The 17,336-nt window shown below is 36.6% G+C and overlaps 1 protein-coding gene across 2 annotated transcripts in view; it reads right to left on the bottom strand.

The window, feature by feature from the left end:
- The window catches only part of ABCA1 (ATP binding cassette subfamily A member 1), a 154,891-nt gene that overhangs the window by 50,393 nt on the left and 87,162 nt on the right, over window positions 1-17,336 (bottom strand). For both annotated transcript variants that reach the window (XM_053702625.1, XM_053702624.1), the window contains exons 8-12: window positions 13,140-13,223; window positions 10,015-10,270; window positions 3,296-3,435; window positions 2,481-2,597; window positions 1,201-1,398 (exon numbers count right to left, since the gene is read on the bottom strand). In XM_053702625.1, the coding sequence (XP_053558600.1) occupies window positions 1,201-1,398; window positions 2,481-2,597; window positions 3,296-3,435; window positions 10,015-10,270; window positions 13,140-13,223 (795 nt within the window). The remainder of the gene's footprint in view (window positions 1-1,200; window positions 1,399-2,480; window positions 2,598-3,295; window positions 3,436-10,014; window positions 10,271-13,139; window positions 13,224-17,336) is intronic.

Below are 17,336 nucleotides of genomic sequence, written 5' to 3'. Positions count from 1 at the left end.
GATAAATATACAAAAGAGGCTTTTCAAGAGGTATATCTCTGTACTGCAAAACCATGCAAACTTTGTTAACTGCTTTTCAAACTTTAATTTTGAATAATTAATTATTGCTCATGCTAAGATTCAGGAGTAATTTGAGGAAGCACTTCTTTACAGAAAGAGTGATTGATTTATGGAATAAACTTCCTCAAGAGGTAGTAGCAACAAACACTGTGGGTAACTTTAAAAATGCATGGGACAAGCATAAGGCTATCCTACGAACTAGATAATTTTATACTGTTAGGTAAGGTCGGGCAGACTTGCTGGGCCTATGGCTCTTATCTGCCGTCAATATCTATGTTTCTATGTTTCTAAGTTTATTATTTTTGCATTGTTGTATACAGTGAGTTTCCCAGAATAAGCAAAATATGCAGTTCTATATTTTTGTTTATGACGTTAAATGTTTCAATTTCCTTTTAACACTTTTCTCAAATGATTTAATATTTTGAAATGATGTGTTCAAATTTGTATTAGGCTGTAAAATAAAACCGCATAAACTAATTTAAACATCTAGACTCTGAGAACTGCATCAGCTTAAAGGCTCCAACATTTGTGTCATGTGAGTATCTGAAACATCCTGTAAATGAGTCAATAAACAGTGATTCAGGAAGAAGGAACTTTGCCAATAAATTACTGGCCTGAAAAAAGCAAGGATGGAGTTCAAATAAACCTATGGTTACAGACAATAATAGTTTTTTTATAATAAAATGACTAAATGTAATATTTAACTTAGCTCTCATAATTCTTTGTATATATGTTTTGTTTAATTTTTTGTATATATTTTGCCCTTGAATATATCACATAAATAGATATGGATACTAGTAATATGTCATGCTGGCAAGAGTTTAGTTCATCTGTTTGTACTGACTGTTGTAACCCAGTGAATAATAGCATCTGGAATGGTATGAGATATAAGGACAACAATGAAAAAACAGAAATGAATGAGGTATAAGAAAAGGGACAGCGGGAGGCTGAAAATGGGAGAAAATAAGGCTGAAGAAAAGAAGAATGGAAAAGATTAAGAAATAATATTTACTATGATGCTCAGATAACACCTCTGTAAAACTTAAAGAATATCAGTGTTGGCCCAGAGGAGTTTATGGAATAAACCAGCCAGTTTTCTAGTGTTAAGAATGTTTAGTATACATGAGCACAGCTACTCACCTCCATGAAACGAGACATGGTCAGGATAGCTCGGTCAGTCTCGTTGAGTGCATCTCTCCAGGTGTAATATGTTCCGCTTTCCATCTGTGCATCTTCTGGGTTTTTGGCCAGGAACCTTGAGATATCGTCACTTGTCCACCCTGATGAGTTAAGTTGACGGTCCAGGAAGTTTTTGCTACCTTTATTGGTCAGCAATGTCTAAAGAAATAATGGAAAATATACAACCTTTAACTATACTTAAAAGGACACTCAAACAAGCGCTATGCGAAAATATCAGAGTGCTTAAAAAAAAAGTAAAATAAAAACTTCTAGGGCAGTTAGAATTTTTAATGTATGCAAAGTAGAATTGTTCAGTTACTAAAACCCAAAATCAGGTTACTAAACCCAAAATCTTTCTTTCATGATTCAGATAGAGAATACAAATGTAAACAACATTACCAACATTACAATTGACTTCTATTATTTATTTTGCTTCATTTTTTAGATATCCTTAGTTGAAGAAAAAGCAATGCGCATGGGTGAGCCAATCACACAAGGCTTCTATGTGCAGCAACAAATCAGCATCTTCTGAGCATATCTAGATATGCTTTTTAGCAAAGAATATCAAGAGAATAAAACAAATTAGATAATAGAAGTAAATTAGAAAGATGTTTAAAATTGCATTCTCTTTCTAAATCATGAAAGTAAAAATGTGGGTTTCATGTCCCTTTAAATAAGCTGTGTTTACCATCACTTTAAAGTGACATGAAACACAAACATGTTCTTCCATGATTCAGAAAGAGCATGCCATTTTAAAGTGATTGTAAACTTTAACCTTTTTCTTTACAATATTAGTAATCATAAAGTGCAAAGAGATCAGCACTGGAATGTAGTGAAATTTCAGATTTCATCATAACAGCACCATTTCTTCCCCTGAGGAGAAATGTCTTCATTTGTGGTGGAGCTCAGTTTTATTATGTGATGCAAACACCAATAATGAACCCTTTCAGTGTTTTGTAAATCCAGTTCACTTCAGAAATGAGCAAACATGAACATTGTTACACAAACATCTGCAAGCATTACCTGTTAATAATTCTAGTCTGGCACAACTCACTATTCACTAACATAGGGATTAAGAGTTTCCAAAGTGAAGAGTTGGAATTACAATATTATTGGGTATCTGCATTTTTTAGATGCATCTTCTGCTTCTAATATTGTTGCTATGTCAGTTTGTGCTGCAATGTCATTAGCACATACAGACTGTTTGTGGCAGATGTCTGTTATCAAAACAGTGCACTGACCCTGATAAGGTCCACCTCCTCGCTGCTCTCTATGAATTTTTTAACTTTTGGTCGAATTTCTTCCCACATTGCACCAAGATCGCGGAACACACCCAGCTCTTGGAACGTTTTGTTGACCTATTATGATTAAAAAAAAATATAGGTTTGAAGTAGCATCATAAATAAACATTTTGACATTGAAATCAGCCTATACCATTAGTTTTAAACAGTGATATAATGTGTGTGCATGCAATGTCAATGTGCACAAACCAATATTATTTATGCTTTTAAGATGTAGAGAAAAATGTTTCGTAGTTGTTATGAGGAAAACTTAAGCAGAGAGATGCTATGTTTAAAACGTATGTATTAAAATAATACCTCCCATCTGAAAATATTATTAAAGTAGCATTCCACTTGTAATCTAGCACTTAGATGGAAGAAGTGAAATACTACATAAAAACCATTGGCCGTGTTGAGCACCCCTTCATAGATCATAGGTGAGACAAGTATGTTTTAGAAACTAGTATTGCATCAATTAGATTAGCTCTACAGTGTAAATTTTTAACCATACACTTTACCAAATATTTAACTATGTTATTTTTGTTCTACATAAATGGTTTTCATTTGTTTGTATTGATAGTAATATGTAAAATTATTCACTTATTTAGAACAAAGCCACAGCTATGTGCACTACAAAAGCCTAACTTTATTTGGCACATGGCATAACTTGTAACATGAAGAAATGTGGCAGATATAAAAACAAATGAAACATTGAAAGAATACAAATAATCAGAGGCACAAAATGGCTCTACCATATTGTCTGTAAAGTGGCTCACCTCAGCCATTAACATGCGTGTGGCAGGAGTATTGGGGGTATACAGGATAGTGCCCATAAGTAGTGGTTTAAGTGCTCTCCAAATCATCCTATACAGAGGGTTAGACTCCAAATTCTTCATCAGGTCATTGCAAAAAGGAGCTGTGGGCACAAACAATATGCACTTATAACACATCAGTGCAGACACAGAGACATGATTTTAATAACATGTAGCAAAAAATAACACCAGATTTTTATTACACATAAAGCTCTACTCTAAATCAATCCAAAAATAAACATCAAAATATCCTATAATATCAAGTTTTGTGTTAAAATATAACAGCAACAATAATTGTACCAAACACGTGCATCCTATAGCACACTACAAACATACGGCTAGATTACAAGTTTTGTCAGTAAAAAGTTCCGGAGCTAACGCTCCTTTTTTTCCAGCGCTCACTTTAAACAACGCTGGTATTACAAGTTTTCTGAATGGCTGCGTTAGGCTCAGAAAAGTGAGCGATGAGCAAAATTAGCGCCACTTCTACCTGTAATACCAGCGTTGCTTACGGTAGCGGTAAACTGGCAAAACGTGCTCGTGCACGATTTCCCCATAGGAAACAATGGGGCAGAATCGGCTGAAAAAAAACCTAACACCTGCAAAAAAGCAGCGTTCAGCTCCTAACACAGCCCCATTGTTTCCTATGGGAAAACACTTTCTAAGTCTACACCTAACACCCTAACATGAACCCCCGAGTCTAAACACCCCTAACTTTACACTTATTAACCCCTAATCTGCCCCCCCCGACATCGCCGACATCTGCATAATATTATTAACCGCTAATCTGCCGCTCCGTAAACCGCCGCCACCTACATTATACCTATGAACCCCTAATTTGTTGCCCCTAACATCGCTGACACCTACATTATATTTATTAACCCCTAATCTGCCGCCCCCAACGTCGCCGCCACCTAACTACAATTATTAACCCCTAATCTGCCGCCCCCAATGTCGCCGCTATTATAATAAAGTTATTAACCCCTAAACCTAAGTCTAACCCTAACACCCCCTAAGTTAAATATAATTTAAATACATCTAAATAAAATTACTATAATTAAATAAATTATTCCTATTTAAAACTAAATACTTACCTATAAAATAAACCCTAATATAGCTACAATATAACTAATAGTTACATTGTAGCTAGCTTAGGATTTATATTTATTTTACAGGCAACTTTGTATTTATTTTAACTAAGTACAATAGCTATTAAATAGTTAATAACTATTTAATAGCTACCTAGTTAAAATAATTACAAAATTACCTGTAAAATAAATCCTAACCTAAGTTACAAATACACCTAACACTACACTATCAATAAATTAATTAAATAAATTAACTACAAATATCTAAAATAAAATACAATTAAATAAACTAAACTATATTACAAAAAAAACACTAAATTACAAAAAATAAAAAAATATTACAAGAAGTTTAATCTAATTACACCTAATCTAAACCCCCTAATAAAATAAAAAGCCCCCCAAAATAACAACATTCCCTATCCTAAACTAAATTACAAAGTAATCAGCTCTTTTACCAGACCTTAAAAGGGCTTTTTGCGGGGCATTGCCCCAAAGTAATCAGCGCTTTTACCTGTAAAAAAAAGAAATACAATACCCCCCCCAACATTATAACCCACCACCTACACACCCCTAACTCTAAAACCCACCTGATCCCCCCTTAAAAAAACCTAACACTACCCCATTGAAGATCACCCTACCTTGAGCCGTCTTCAGCCAGCCGGGCACCGATGGGGCAGAAGAGGACATCCGGACCGGCACAAGTCTTCATCCGATCCGGCCAGAAGTCTTCATCCGATCAGGGCAGAAGAGGTCCTCCATCCAGCAGAAGTCTTCATCCAAGCGGCATCTTCTATCTTCATCCATCCGGTGTGGAGCGGGTCCATCTTCAAGACATCCGACGCGGAGCATCCTCTTCTTTCCGATGACTAACGATGAATGAAGGTTCCTTTAAATGAAGTCATCCAAGATGGCGTCCCTCGAATCCTATCAGCCAATCGGAATTAAGGTAGGAAAAATCCGCTCGGTTGATTTAATCAGCCAATCGGATTGAAGTTCAATTCGATTGGCTGATTGGATCAGCCAATAGAACTGACCTCACATTCTATTGAGGGATGCCATATTGGATGACGTCACTTAAAGGAACCTTCATTTGTTGTTAGTCGTCGGAAAGAAGAGGATGCTCCGCGTCGGATGTCTTGAAGATGGACCCGCTCCGCGCCGGATGGATGAAGATAGAAGATGCCACTTGGATGAAGACTTCTGCTGGATGGAGGACCTCTTCTGCCCCGATCGGATGAAGACTTCTGACCGGATCGGATGAAGACTTGTGCCGGTCCGGATGTCCTCTTCTGCCCATCGGTGCCCAGCTGGCTGAAGACGGCTCAAGGTAGGGTGATCTTCAATGGGGTAGTGTTAGGTTTTTTAAGGGGGAATCGGGTGGGTTTTAGATTAGGGGTGTGTGGGTGGTGGGTTGTAATGTTGGGGAGGGTATTGTATTTCTTTTTTTTACAGGTAAAAAAGCTGATTACTTTGGGGCAATGCCGCGCAAAAAGCCCTTTTAAGTCTTGTAAAAGAGCTGATTACTTTGTAATTTAGTTTAGGATAGGGAATTTTGTTATTTTGGGGGGCTTTTTTATTTTATTAGGGGTCTTAGATTAGGTATAATTAGATTAAACTTCTTGTAATATTTTTTTTTTTTTTTGTAATTTAGTGTTTTTTTTGTAATATAGTTTAGTTTATTTAATTGTATTTTATTTTAGATAATTGTAGGTAATTTGTTTAATTGATTTATTGATAGTGTAGTGTTAGGTGTATTTGTAACTTAGGTTAGGATTTATTTTACAGGTAATTGTGTAATTATTTTAACTAGGTAGCTATTAAATAGTTATTAACTATTTAATAGCTATTGTACCTAGTTAAAATAAATACAAAGTTGCCTGTAAAATAAATATAAATCCTAAGCTAGCTACAATGTAACTATTAGTTATATTGTAGCTATATTAGGGTTTATTTTATAGGTAAGTATTTAGTTTTAAATAGGAATAATTTATTTAATTATAGTAATTATATTTAGATGTATTTAAATTATATTTAACTTAGGGGGGTGTTAGGGTTAGACTTAGGTTTAGGGGTTAATAACTTTATTATAGTAGCAGCGACGTTGGGGTGGGAGATTAGGGGTTAATAATTGTAGGCAGGTGGTGGCGATGTTAGGGACGGCAGATTAGGGGTTAATAAAATTTATTATAGTGTTTGCGAGGCGGGAGTGCGGCGGTTTAGGGGTTAATACATTTATTATAGTGGCGGCGATGTCCGGTCGGCAGATTAGGGGTTAATAACTGTAGGTAGGTGGCGGCGACATTGGGAGGGGCAGATTAGGGGTTAATAAATATAATTTAGGTATCGAGCTAAAAGGGAAAATTAGTAACTCTTAATCCAGCACATAGGGATAAATGAGGTAAATAAAGTTAAATGGATTAGTACTAACCTATAGAAAACACAGGCAATTAGCAGGTCAAGTTATAAATCACTTTTATCAGAAATCAAAATCATAAGCAACAAAACATAGTATACATATTCAAAATTGTTGTGGCAACAAAATTAAATTAACTGAAAGTCCCATATAAATCTGTGAATCGTATTAAGGAACCCTATATAGAGGCCTCTATTCCAGGGTATATATAAGAGATGAATCCTGGTTTACTTTGTGAGACAACTCAGTCTTTTTGGCAATCAAAAAGAAGGAAAAAGGAGGAGTTTCCAGGCAGACTTAAGGATACACAGATCTGCAACTAATTACAAACTCAGCCGGAAGAAGCCCAATGCTTTGTGGGTGAAACGCGCGTAGCTGCTTAGAATGCTGGTGGAGTAACAGCTGATCTCTACCGAGCACACGCTGAAGTCCAGTCTATACTGTGGAGACGAAAGGAGCCAAACTACAGCATCCTGCAAACAAGTAAGGCGTGGGATTCACAACTAAGAGCCTTGCATATTCAGGATACTTTTGAGACAGAAGGAATTCACTGGACAGGTAATAATGTTTTAATAACAGAAGCGGAGTTGTATTTACAATGATACCCGGGACCAACTGACCGCTGCAGTAGCTGCTGTGTAAGTAGCGATATTACAGAACACTGTTCAATTACGTGTCTTGCAACATTTGATCCTAAGTCGATCTTGGGTTAACTGTGAACGCTGTGATTACTGCTGTTGTGGAAATTGTGATTAATAATAACTGAACTGTTCACATTACCTGTCTCTTTAAATAGACTTTCACTGTTTGCAGGATGTTTTCAGATTGATGGAGACCTATATATGGGACTGAGTTGTCTCACAAAGTAAACCAGGATTCATCTCTTATATATACCCTGGAATAGAGGCCTCTATATAGGGTTCCTTAATACGATTCACAGATTTATATGGGATTTTCAGTTAATTTAATTTTGTTGCCACAACAATTTTGATTATGTATACTATGTTTTGTTGCTTATGATTTTGATTTCTGATAAAAGTGATTTATAACTTGACCTGCTAATTGCCTGTGTTTTCTATAGGTTAGTACTAATCCATTTAACTTTATTTACCTCATTTATCCCTATGTGCTGGATTAAGAGTTACTAATTTTCCCTTTTAGCTCGATATTCAATTATTTAACTCTTCGTGCACAGGTGGAAGGGGATTAATTTTGGGGGGTACCCCACTAATCCTTTCATTTTTGGGAAGTAATTATATATAAATGGAGTGATGATGCATTATATATTATAAATATAATGTAGGTGTCGGCGATGTTAGGGGCACAAGATTACGGGTTCATAGGTATAATGTAGGTGGCGGCGATGTCCGGTCGGCAGATTAGGGGTTAAAAAAAATTATTTTAGTGTTTGCAATGTGGGGGGGGGGGGGCTCAGTTTAGGGGTTCATAGGTAGTTTATGGGTGTTAGTGTACTTTGTAGCACTTTAGTTAAGAGCTTTATGTTCCGGCGTTAGCCCATAAAACTCTTAACTACTGACTTTTATATGCGTTAGAAGTCTTGGAGGTAGAGGCTGTACCGCTCACTTCTTCCAAGACTTGTAATACCAGCATTAGGAAAATCCCATTAAAAAGATAGGATACGCAATTGACGTAAGGGGATTTGCGGTATGGAAAAGTTGCGGAAAAAAAGTGAGCGGTAGACCCTTTCCTGTCTGACTCGTAATACCAGCGGGCGTTAAAAGCAGCATTAGGACCCCTTAACGCTGCTTTTTAAAGCTAACCTAGAACTCGTAATCTAGGCGATAGTTTTTGTGGTTTGACCACTTCAAATAAAAAATCTTAAGACTGAGATATTTAAAAAAAAAATTCTATAATCATAATGTTTGAACATTGCTATAGGGTGTAGTTGCACTACTGAAACTCAGTAGACATCAGTAGGCCAATTATGGTACTGTATAAAGCATAGCTGATTTGTAAAGTTATGTTGAGAACATAATACAAATGCAAGAAAAATTATTTATGGGACTCCTGCAACCTAATATGAACACAATATAAATGCCTTCTAAAACTCTTAGATCCTGTAAATACAGTTTTACTGAAGTATTAACAGAACAGTTATAGTTAATAAAGTAAGCGCAGGGACCAATGATTATAAAGGCATATATCCGGTCTCAATTTTTAGTCAATCAGGTCAAAATAGACTTTAAATGCTCCAGTCTAACAGCTATCTGGTTTAATTGTGCCTCAAGATGGTAGTCTTGAATTCCTTTACTGTATTTATCCTTCATATAGTAATTAGCAACCAACAAAAGATTATGTGCATATTTTTTATATTTGGAAAATGTAATCATGAACTCAAATCCTGAGACTTCAACCATGAACCTGGAAACACCAAGATTTCAGTTGAAACCTGACTCAAGATCTAAGGTTTCAATGTCTAATTATAATTCACTGTTTTGCAGTTGTTATCTGATTAATAAAATTATATATATATATATATATATATATATATATATATATATATATATATATATATATATATATATGTGTGTGTGTGTGTGTGTGTGTGTGTGTGTAGCAGGGTTAGCCCTAAGAAGTATGCAGGTGCATTTCAAGTTCTGAGAATTAGAAATCGCTAAAAAAAATAGAGCTAAATTACAAGAAAAGGGGGCAAAATAAATAATGATAGCATACTGCAAATTGTTTCATTGCACATAGCTAAACATTCTATCTAAAACTATTAAGGTGTCCCTTTAATGAGACTATGGGGCATATTTATCAAGCTCCGTACGGAGCTTGATGCCCCGTGAAGTCTTGCTGGAAACAGAAGTTATGAAGCAGCAGTCTAAAGACCGCTGTTCCATAACCTGTCCACCTGCTCTGAAGAGGCATACAGAAATCAAGCTGATCGAATACAATCGGGTTGATTGACACCCCTGCTAGAGGCCGATTGGCTGCAAATCTGCAGGGGGCGGTATTGCACCAGCAGTTCACAAGAACTTCTGGTGCAATGATAAATGCCGGGAGTGTATGCTATTGGCATTTATCGATGTGCATTGGACATGATATGCTACATCGTATCATGTCCGCTCGCACTATAATAAATTGACCCCTATACCTCAGGAAATAAATGGTCACACTGTAGGTATTCACTGGATGTATATTTATGACAATGAACCTACTTGTGGAGTTGTCGTAAACAATCTGTGGGTCTTCTTCTGTGCCATTTTCTCCTCCTTCATTCCCTCCAAAGAGGGCCTTGTAGTTATTGTCTTCATACCAGTTGAGAGACTTGATCTTCAGTCCTCCTCCTTCTGGGTGGCCACACACAATCCGTGATACTGCCTGGTATAATGAGGTGGGTGAAACTGTAGAGTTGACGGATGTCAAGAACATAACTTCCTGCCTCATCTCTGCCCAGCTCTTCATGGTAAAAATCTGAAAAAGCAGATTGTGTGTACATTTAAAATGGGGGGGGGGCAACCTTTTGAAATAATAGGGTACATTGATCTTTCTTGTAGAGCTACTGAAGACGTTTTAGCACATTTATTAAAATCACAAATAAAACTTTAATAAAAAAAAAACAAATAAGAAATTTAACAGTGCATATGCTACAAACCTATGTATACCCATAACAATACACTAAACACAAAAGACACAGCTGAGTCAGTTGCAGTGAAGAGCCCTATTTGTGGCATATGGGTCTAATAATAGTTTTATATACAGGAAATAACAGTCATATAAAAAGGATTAGAAGGTTGTGTGCCCTGGGTCTTAGATTAAATCAGGTATGTAAAACCGAACGTGATCTCCATTCTAAAGTTGTGCCCTTCCTACACATATATTTATGTACCGCTCTTCTCTAATTGCATGTGCCTTAACCATTTACCCTCCTACAATCTGAGGTGATCTCTACCAAGAAAGAAGCAATCAAATTTGACAAAGTATTTTTATTTATCATGAAATTGATATCAATCTTATGTATAGGCCTTATTAAAATTGTTATGTTGATGTCTTATTAATGTAAAAATGATGCCTTTGCATGTACATAGCAAGGTTAAAAATGTTTTCCTGGTAAATTTATATACAAAGATATCAAGAAGCAAATGGACATATTCAGGTAAAATATATCTGCTGCTCGCTGTCTATACCAAGTGTGGCACATGTACAAACTGTACAAAGTTTTGTTTTTCTAAGCTAAAGGCACATTCTAGTGGAAACGGAAATGCACATCAATACTAAATGCATTTCTATTAGATGCAATAAATACAGCTGTGAACGCTGGAGCATGTGACCTCTTGACATATGATCTGCAGGTTATATTCAAGGTAAAAAAATTACTAAAACGTACTAGGATTTATGCTTAGAAGAGTATATTAAGAGTATAAAAACACTAGCATTTATGCTAACTACAATATATTGGCAATAAATCTTCTAATAGAAAAGTAGAAATGTACTGATGTCTACATTCACTGGAATGTCCAGGATATAGACAAGTTGCAGTTGTATTTTGTAAGTAAATGTTAAAAGAATAGAATTATGTACCAGATACAAACAGTACAGATTGTTCTGTACAATGGGAAGGAAAAAAGCTGAGGTTTCCTCTAGAGCATGAGAATATAGCGAGCAAACGCCTGCTCTGGGACGGCTGCCAATTTTGTTTTACCCAAGACTCATTTAGCCACATCAGCAAGATGAGACTGTCCATCACATTGAAATAGTTTGTTCTACACCTGGGGGCCATCAAGTAAACAGCAATTCCACAATATGTATCATAAGACAAGCATGGACAGGCCCCACAAACAGTAATGGTTTCCTGATATCTGCAGTGTAGCATAGTGTGAGTTGTACTAGACCTATGCACTGTGTGCACTCCCACATTCATTTATTTCATTATTACTATTATTATTATCAGTAGTAGTAGTATTACTATTTCTATACATGCCAGCAGTCACCCGTATTATCTGAGTTTTAGCTATGCATGTCAGCTTTGTCTTTATTACTTAAACATAGTACAAAATATCATTAGGGTACATTTATCAATCAAACTCCACATATCAGATTCACTGTTTACTAATTATTATTACAGGGACACTGTCACCTATATAAAAAAAATCTAGTGGCTTTTAAAGGGACATAAAACCCACATTTTTATTTCATGTTTCAGACAGATCGTACAAATTTAAACAACTTTACAATTTACTTCAATTACTTCATTTTCTCAATTTTCTTGGTATCTTTTGTAAAGCAGGAAGGTGAGTTCGGGGGTGTGCACAGCACTATAGCGCCATAATTGATCAAGCAGCACCGCCGCTTCCTTAACCTCTTCGCAACCTCTAAGGTGGCGAAATTCAACCTCCGTGGTCGAGTCATACCGAGGAGATTGACAGCTCCTGCCCGCGTGTGATTGGCTGTGCGCGGGAAGGGGGCGGGCTTGCATGCAAGCGCAAAATTGCACTCATGTGCAATGGTGATTACCTGCGGGTAATTTTGCCCGCCACAGGCGAGCTGAGGCGTACAGGGGCGCGTATACGTGCCCCTGTACGCCTCAGCTTTGATAAATCTAGCCCTATATGGCAGCAGTTTTGCAAGAACATTAGAAGGCAGAACTATTTCCTGTCATGTAGTGCTCCAGGCGTGCACGCTACCTATCTAGATATCTCTTCAACAAGGAATAGCATGAGAATGAAGCAAATTTTATGTGAATTTAAAGTAAATTGGAAACTTTTTTTAAATTGTATTCTTTATCTGAATCATGAAAGAAAAATGTGTGGTTTCATGTCCCCTTAAACGAACACTAAAGCAGTCTATCTTTTGCACAAAATAATTTATATATGGCTTTTTTCTATGCATGCACAATGTGTTCTACTTGTTGACAGGAGGGGTCCTTACTATTTTGGTTACTATAGAAAAAAAATGAGCTCACTTTACCACAAATTAACATACAGAGCCACACATCAGAATATGAAACCACCCATTATCTTATTAACCCACTTAGAGAACAAAAAGTATATATAACATGTAAATATATATATTTTAGCAGACTTACATTTTATTATATTCCCTAATTACATAGTAAGTCTAATTATAATACACAATGACTATAAATTATGTGTGCTCTTAAAAAAAACTTCATGCCTATTTAATGCCCATGTGCAATAAAACAAAGCTAAAATGAATGATATAAGAACCGTTGCACATGTAGGCAACGGCCTACCATTTCTTGAATGTTTCAGAGGGGAGTTTAATGAATACTTATTCATTATAATACAGCCTCTACCATCTGTGGGGTTTACCCTTTACTTACCTCTTTGGCAAGGTCTCCCAGACTATCCAGCAAGTTATTTGTCACTTCTTTTAGAAAAGGGAAAGACTGTGATGACATTTCTTTCTGAAATTTTGTGAAAAATAAGAAGCAACCGCTAGTTACTTTACAGTAAAACACAATTTAGCTTCACAAAAAGAAACATATATTTCAAGATTAAATAAAATAATTGACATTAAAAAAATGTTTGCAAAGGGCTTGTTAAGCTCGTGTTTGTCAAAATGTAGATTAAAAAGGAACAAACAGTATAGCAAATCATAAGATATGGGACATAGCCATTTGTGAAGTCAAAATTAAATTAAAGCAATATTCATAGCTCACCACAACTTTGACTTGGACAGACAGACCCTTTCTACTATGCCCATCTCACTGAATACCAGATAATGGGTAATAGCACTTAGTTATTAATGCTTTGTAAATCCTTATAGTATCTAAAGTTATGTCACACTAATAATGTTGTTAGGTGTTTTCTGTCATAGTTTAGGTTATTGTGTTGGGGTCCCTTGCACAGATTACCTGAAGCAATGTAAGTGAATACTAAAATGCTTTATGTTTACTACAAATACCTCACTGTGAATATTTCAGGTATTATGAGGAATTTGTGTGGACAATGTGATCCATACAGAAGATTTGCCCATCAAACTTCTGATCAGGCCCATAGACCTTTAGCAACCCTAAAACAATATAGTCTATTAAAAACAAAACATAACTACAACCTACTGGAGTTTTCAGTCAGGGAGCATAAAGGAGCTAGTTTATGTAGTGATTATTTTTAAGTTAGCTGAGATATCATAATAGACTGATTTATTACCAGCAATGCTATCATTTTTTCATTGAAATAGATAATAGCTTTATGTGGCCTTTGAACCAGAAGAAAAGAACAGTACAGTAAAACACAGTTGTAACAAACATAGGACTATTTCCTTTGGCTCTGACACTTGGGGTATTATGAAATAAGAACATGTTGGTTGTTTGTTGCAATCTTTATTAGTTCATAATATAGATTAATTTATACATACTAAGCCTGGAGGTGTATTCCTATAATAAATGCTTGATTCACCACATTAGCCAATACTGACAAGATTGTAAATGTTATTAGCAAATCCAACAGTGAAAAACAGAGCTAGATTACAAGTGGAGCGCTAAATTATCACGTGCAATAATTAATCAGCCATTACAAGTGGCTTGTTATTGTACCACAATCTCTGGTTAATTTTTATAAATGTGCCCAAAATGGTCCCAAAATACAGTCTAGCGCATGTTATTAAAAAATAAAGATAGCAGTATCTTTATTTTTTTTAATAAAATTACAGCACCAGGCAGAATTTTGGAGCTACAATTGGTGGAAGTGGGGTGTTAAAAAAAAGAAATGGCACTGAAAAGTGCTTTCACATTGCAGTCTATGGGAACTGTGTGTTCCCTGCAAATATATATGTATATGCTTATATGTGTTAATGTGTGTATATGCATATACATATGTATCTAAAATTGCTGCCATTGCTTCGCTACTTACCCCTTTGCTGCATCAGAACGAGGCTCCCATAGGTGCCTTTGGAAGAGTGCTCTCATGAGCGCAATGCTTTCCAGCAATGCGAACATGAGGTCACGTTCGCATTGCTGTGAACTTGTAATATCAGCACACATTAGCGTGTACTGGTATTACACAGTGGAGCACAAATGTCACTTTCATGAAAGCGATATTTAGCACTCCACTTATAATCTGGCCCTAAATGTACACCCAATCTGGATGCTGTCTTAGGTTTAAAATAAATTAGCAGATACATATTGAGCTAAATATTTTCCGTAAAGAGACAGTCTACACCTTAGTCATTTTAAAGTCTTACTTTAGATTAAGTTGAAAATATCCTTCTGCACCCTTTCTATTTCATGCAGCAGTAACAGTAACAGAGTTATTTTAAAATGACTATTGTTTCTGGTCACTTTGAAAAGGCTTTCAAGCTCCGCCCACTGATGACATCACAATCGGGGCTGCATCTAGTCACTCTGCTGAATAGCATTGACAGTCTGTTGAATCCAATTAGTGAATCTTTTGTAACTAGTGAAGCCTTTAATGTAGCCTAGATCGGAATGTCATCAGTGGGCAGAGCTTGGCAGCCATTTCAAAGTGACCATAACGAATAGTCATTTTAAAATAACTTGACCCCCATACTAGGCACTTACGTTCCGCTTAAATAAATTCATGACACAATAGGGTGGGGTTATAAAGGCCGCAGCTTGTTTTATTGAACACCATAAATAATATATCAATAACATTACCAAATAGTCAATTAATCCTATCCATAAAACCCCGGGGGGCTTGCCCATCCACAACACGTGCCGTTCCTACCACTAGGAAGAGCACGCCCCATTGTATAAAATTCTCCCCTGCCAATCAAACAGGAGGTACCAACAATCCACTCTGATCAAAACCACCACAAAATAGGCGAACACCCCCCGCCACCCCCAAGCTGCGACATACCGCTCAAAACACATAGAAAAAAGGGGAGGGAGGGAGCTTCTCCTCACACGTTGTGGTCCCCATATGATGCTCACGGTCATCCTCCTTGGCCGCTCTGAACCATCCCAGAAACAGCTCCTGGAAAGCAGCCACCGTAAGCCAGGTAAAACCACCTACCATTCACCGGGTCCCGCCATTCCGTTGTGCGCAGGAAAGCAGCAGCTTCTCCTTGCACGTTCTGCTCCTGAACTGCCTCACTTCCTCTACATCACACCACCTACTCTCAAGAGGCCCAACCTACTGGCCCCTGTATGACCCCTTCACTTGGCCTCCATGGGGGGTCACAGAACCCTTTCCTCAATTATCTCCTTCCGGGTTCTTCTTTTTTACTGTTACTGCTGCATGATATAGAAAGGGTGCAGGAGGATATGTGCAGCTTCGTCTAAAGTAAGACTTTAAATGATTAAGGTGTAGACTGTCCCTTTAATGAGTAAGTCCATACTTCAGTACAAATACTACAGGTAAATGACTCTAAGGCTAAAGGTCCAGATTATAAGTGTAGAGCAAAAATATTAGCACTGTTGAGCACTAACACTGGTCAAGTTAAATCAATAGTGATCTTATTCTTGCTTAAAGTAAAAAGTATCACTCAAGTGAAAGCCTCAGGTGCGCTAACATCTGGAGGTTGGATAGCGCGGCTGAGTTATCTATTGAAAGTATAGGGTGCACTAAAGAGATGTTGGCTACGCTAAACATTATCTGGTAATTCTTTTTACCTTTAACTTGTAATACCAGACTTTGTGCTGCTCATAGTTGCACCCTGCACTATCAGTTGCACTCTAGTTCTAATCTGAGACATTGTGCTTTAACAAGTAAATATTTCTTAAAGATTTATAGTGATCTGAGTCAGATTTGTAATTATGGCAAAGTATGTAGCTGCCTAGGGGTATATTAAAAAAAAAAATGGGACACCTGTCTGTCTGGTATAGGCCTTGTATTCTGCATACCAATTTTTTCAGTACCGACTGACATTACACAATAGATCCATACTTCCTTGTTAAAGGGACATGAAACCCACAATTTAACTTTTTGTGATTAAGACAGAGCATAAAATATTAAACAATGCAGCTACGCATGTGCAGCCACCAATAAGCAGATCATTCCCAGTAGTGCATTGCTGCTCCTGAGCCTACATTAGGTGTGATTTTCAACAAAGGACATCAAAAGACCAAAGCAAAATAGAAAGTATTTTAAAATTGCCTGCTCTATCTCAATCATGAAAGTTCCATTTTGTCTTTACTGTCACTTCAAGCAGATTTGTTCATGCTCCTGCAGAAATGAGCACTTCAGCTAAGACTTTCCTGAGAGACAAGGCACAAGGGGGCGGCGCGTAAGTAACCTGTTTCAGAGGAACAAGCAATATAAATTTGTCCATAATGCTTAGAATAATCAAACTGATTTTTATCATTTTTTTCAGGATGGTCTCTGCACACGTATATGCTGAATTTAACTACTGTTACTTCAATCACGCACAAAGAAAATTTAAAACATTAGACAAGTCAGGAAAATAAATAATTCTACTGTAATGTTTATGCCTATTCAGTTTTAACTACACAACAATACTTTTGTCTGTAATGATATCACAAGTCTCAAGACCCCAGTATTACAAAGGTTAGGAAATAATTGCAAGAACGAAATGTTATTCAGCACAGAATAAAGAA

The sequence above is a fragment of the Bombina bombina genome, chromosome 2 (genome assembly GCF_027579735.1).
Source record: "Bombina bombina isolate aBomBom1 chromosome 2, aBomBom1.pri, whole genome shotgun sequence".
Classification (NCBI taxonomy): Eukaryota; Metazoa; Chordata; class Amphibia; order Anura; family Bombinatoridae; genus Bombina; species Bombina bombina.
Note: the sequence above shows the minus strand (reverse complement) of the source record. Positions and strands in the feature narration are given on the sequence as shown.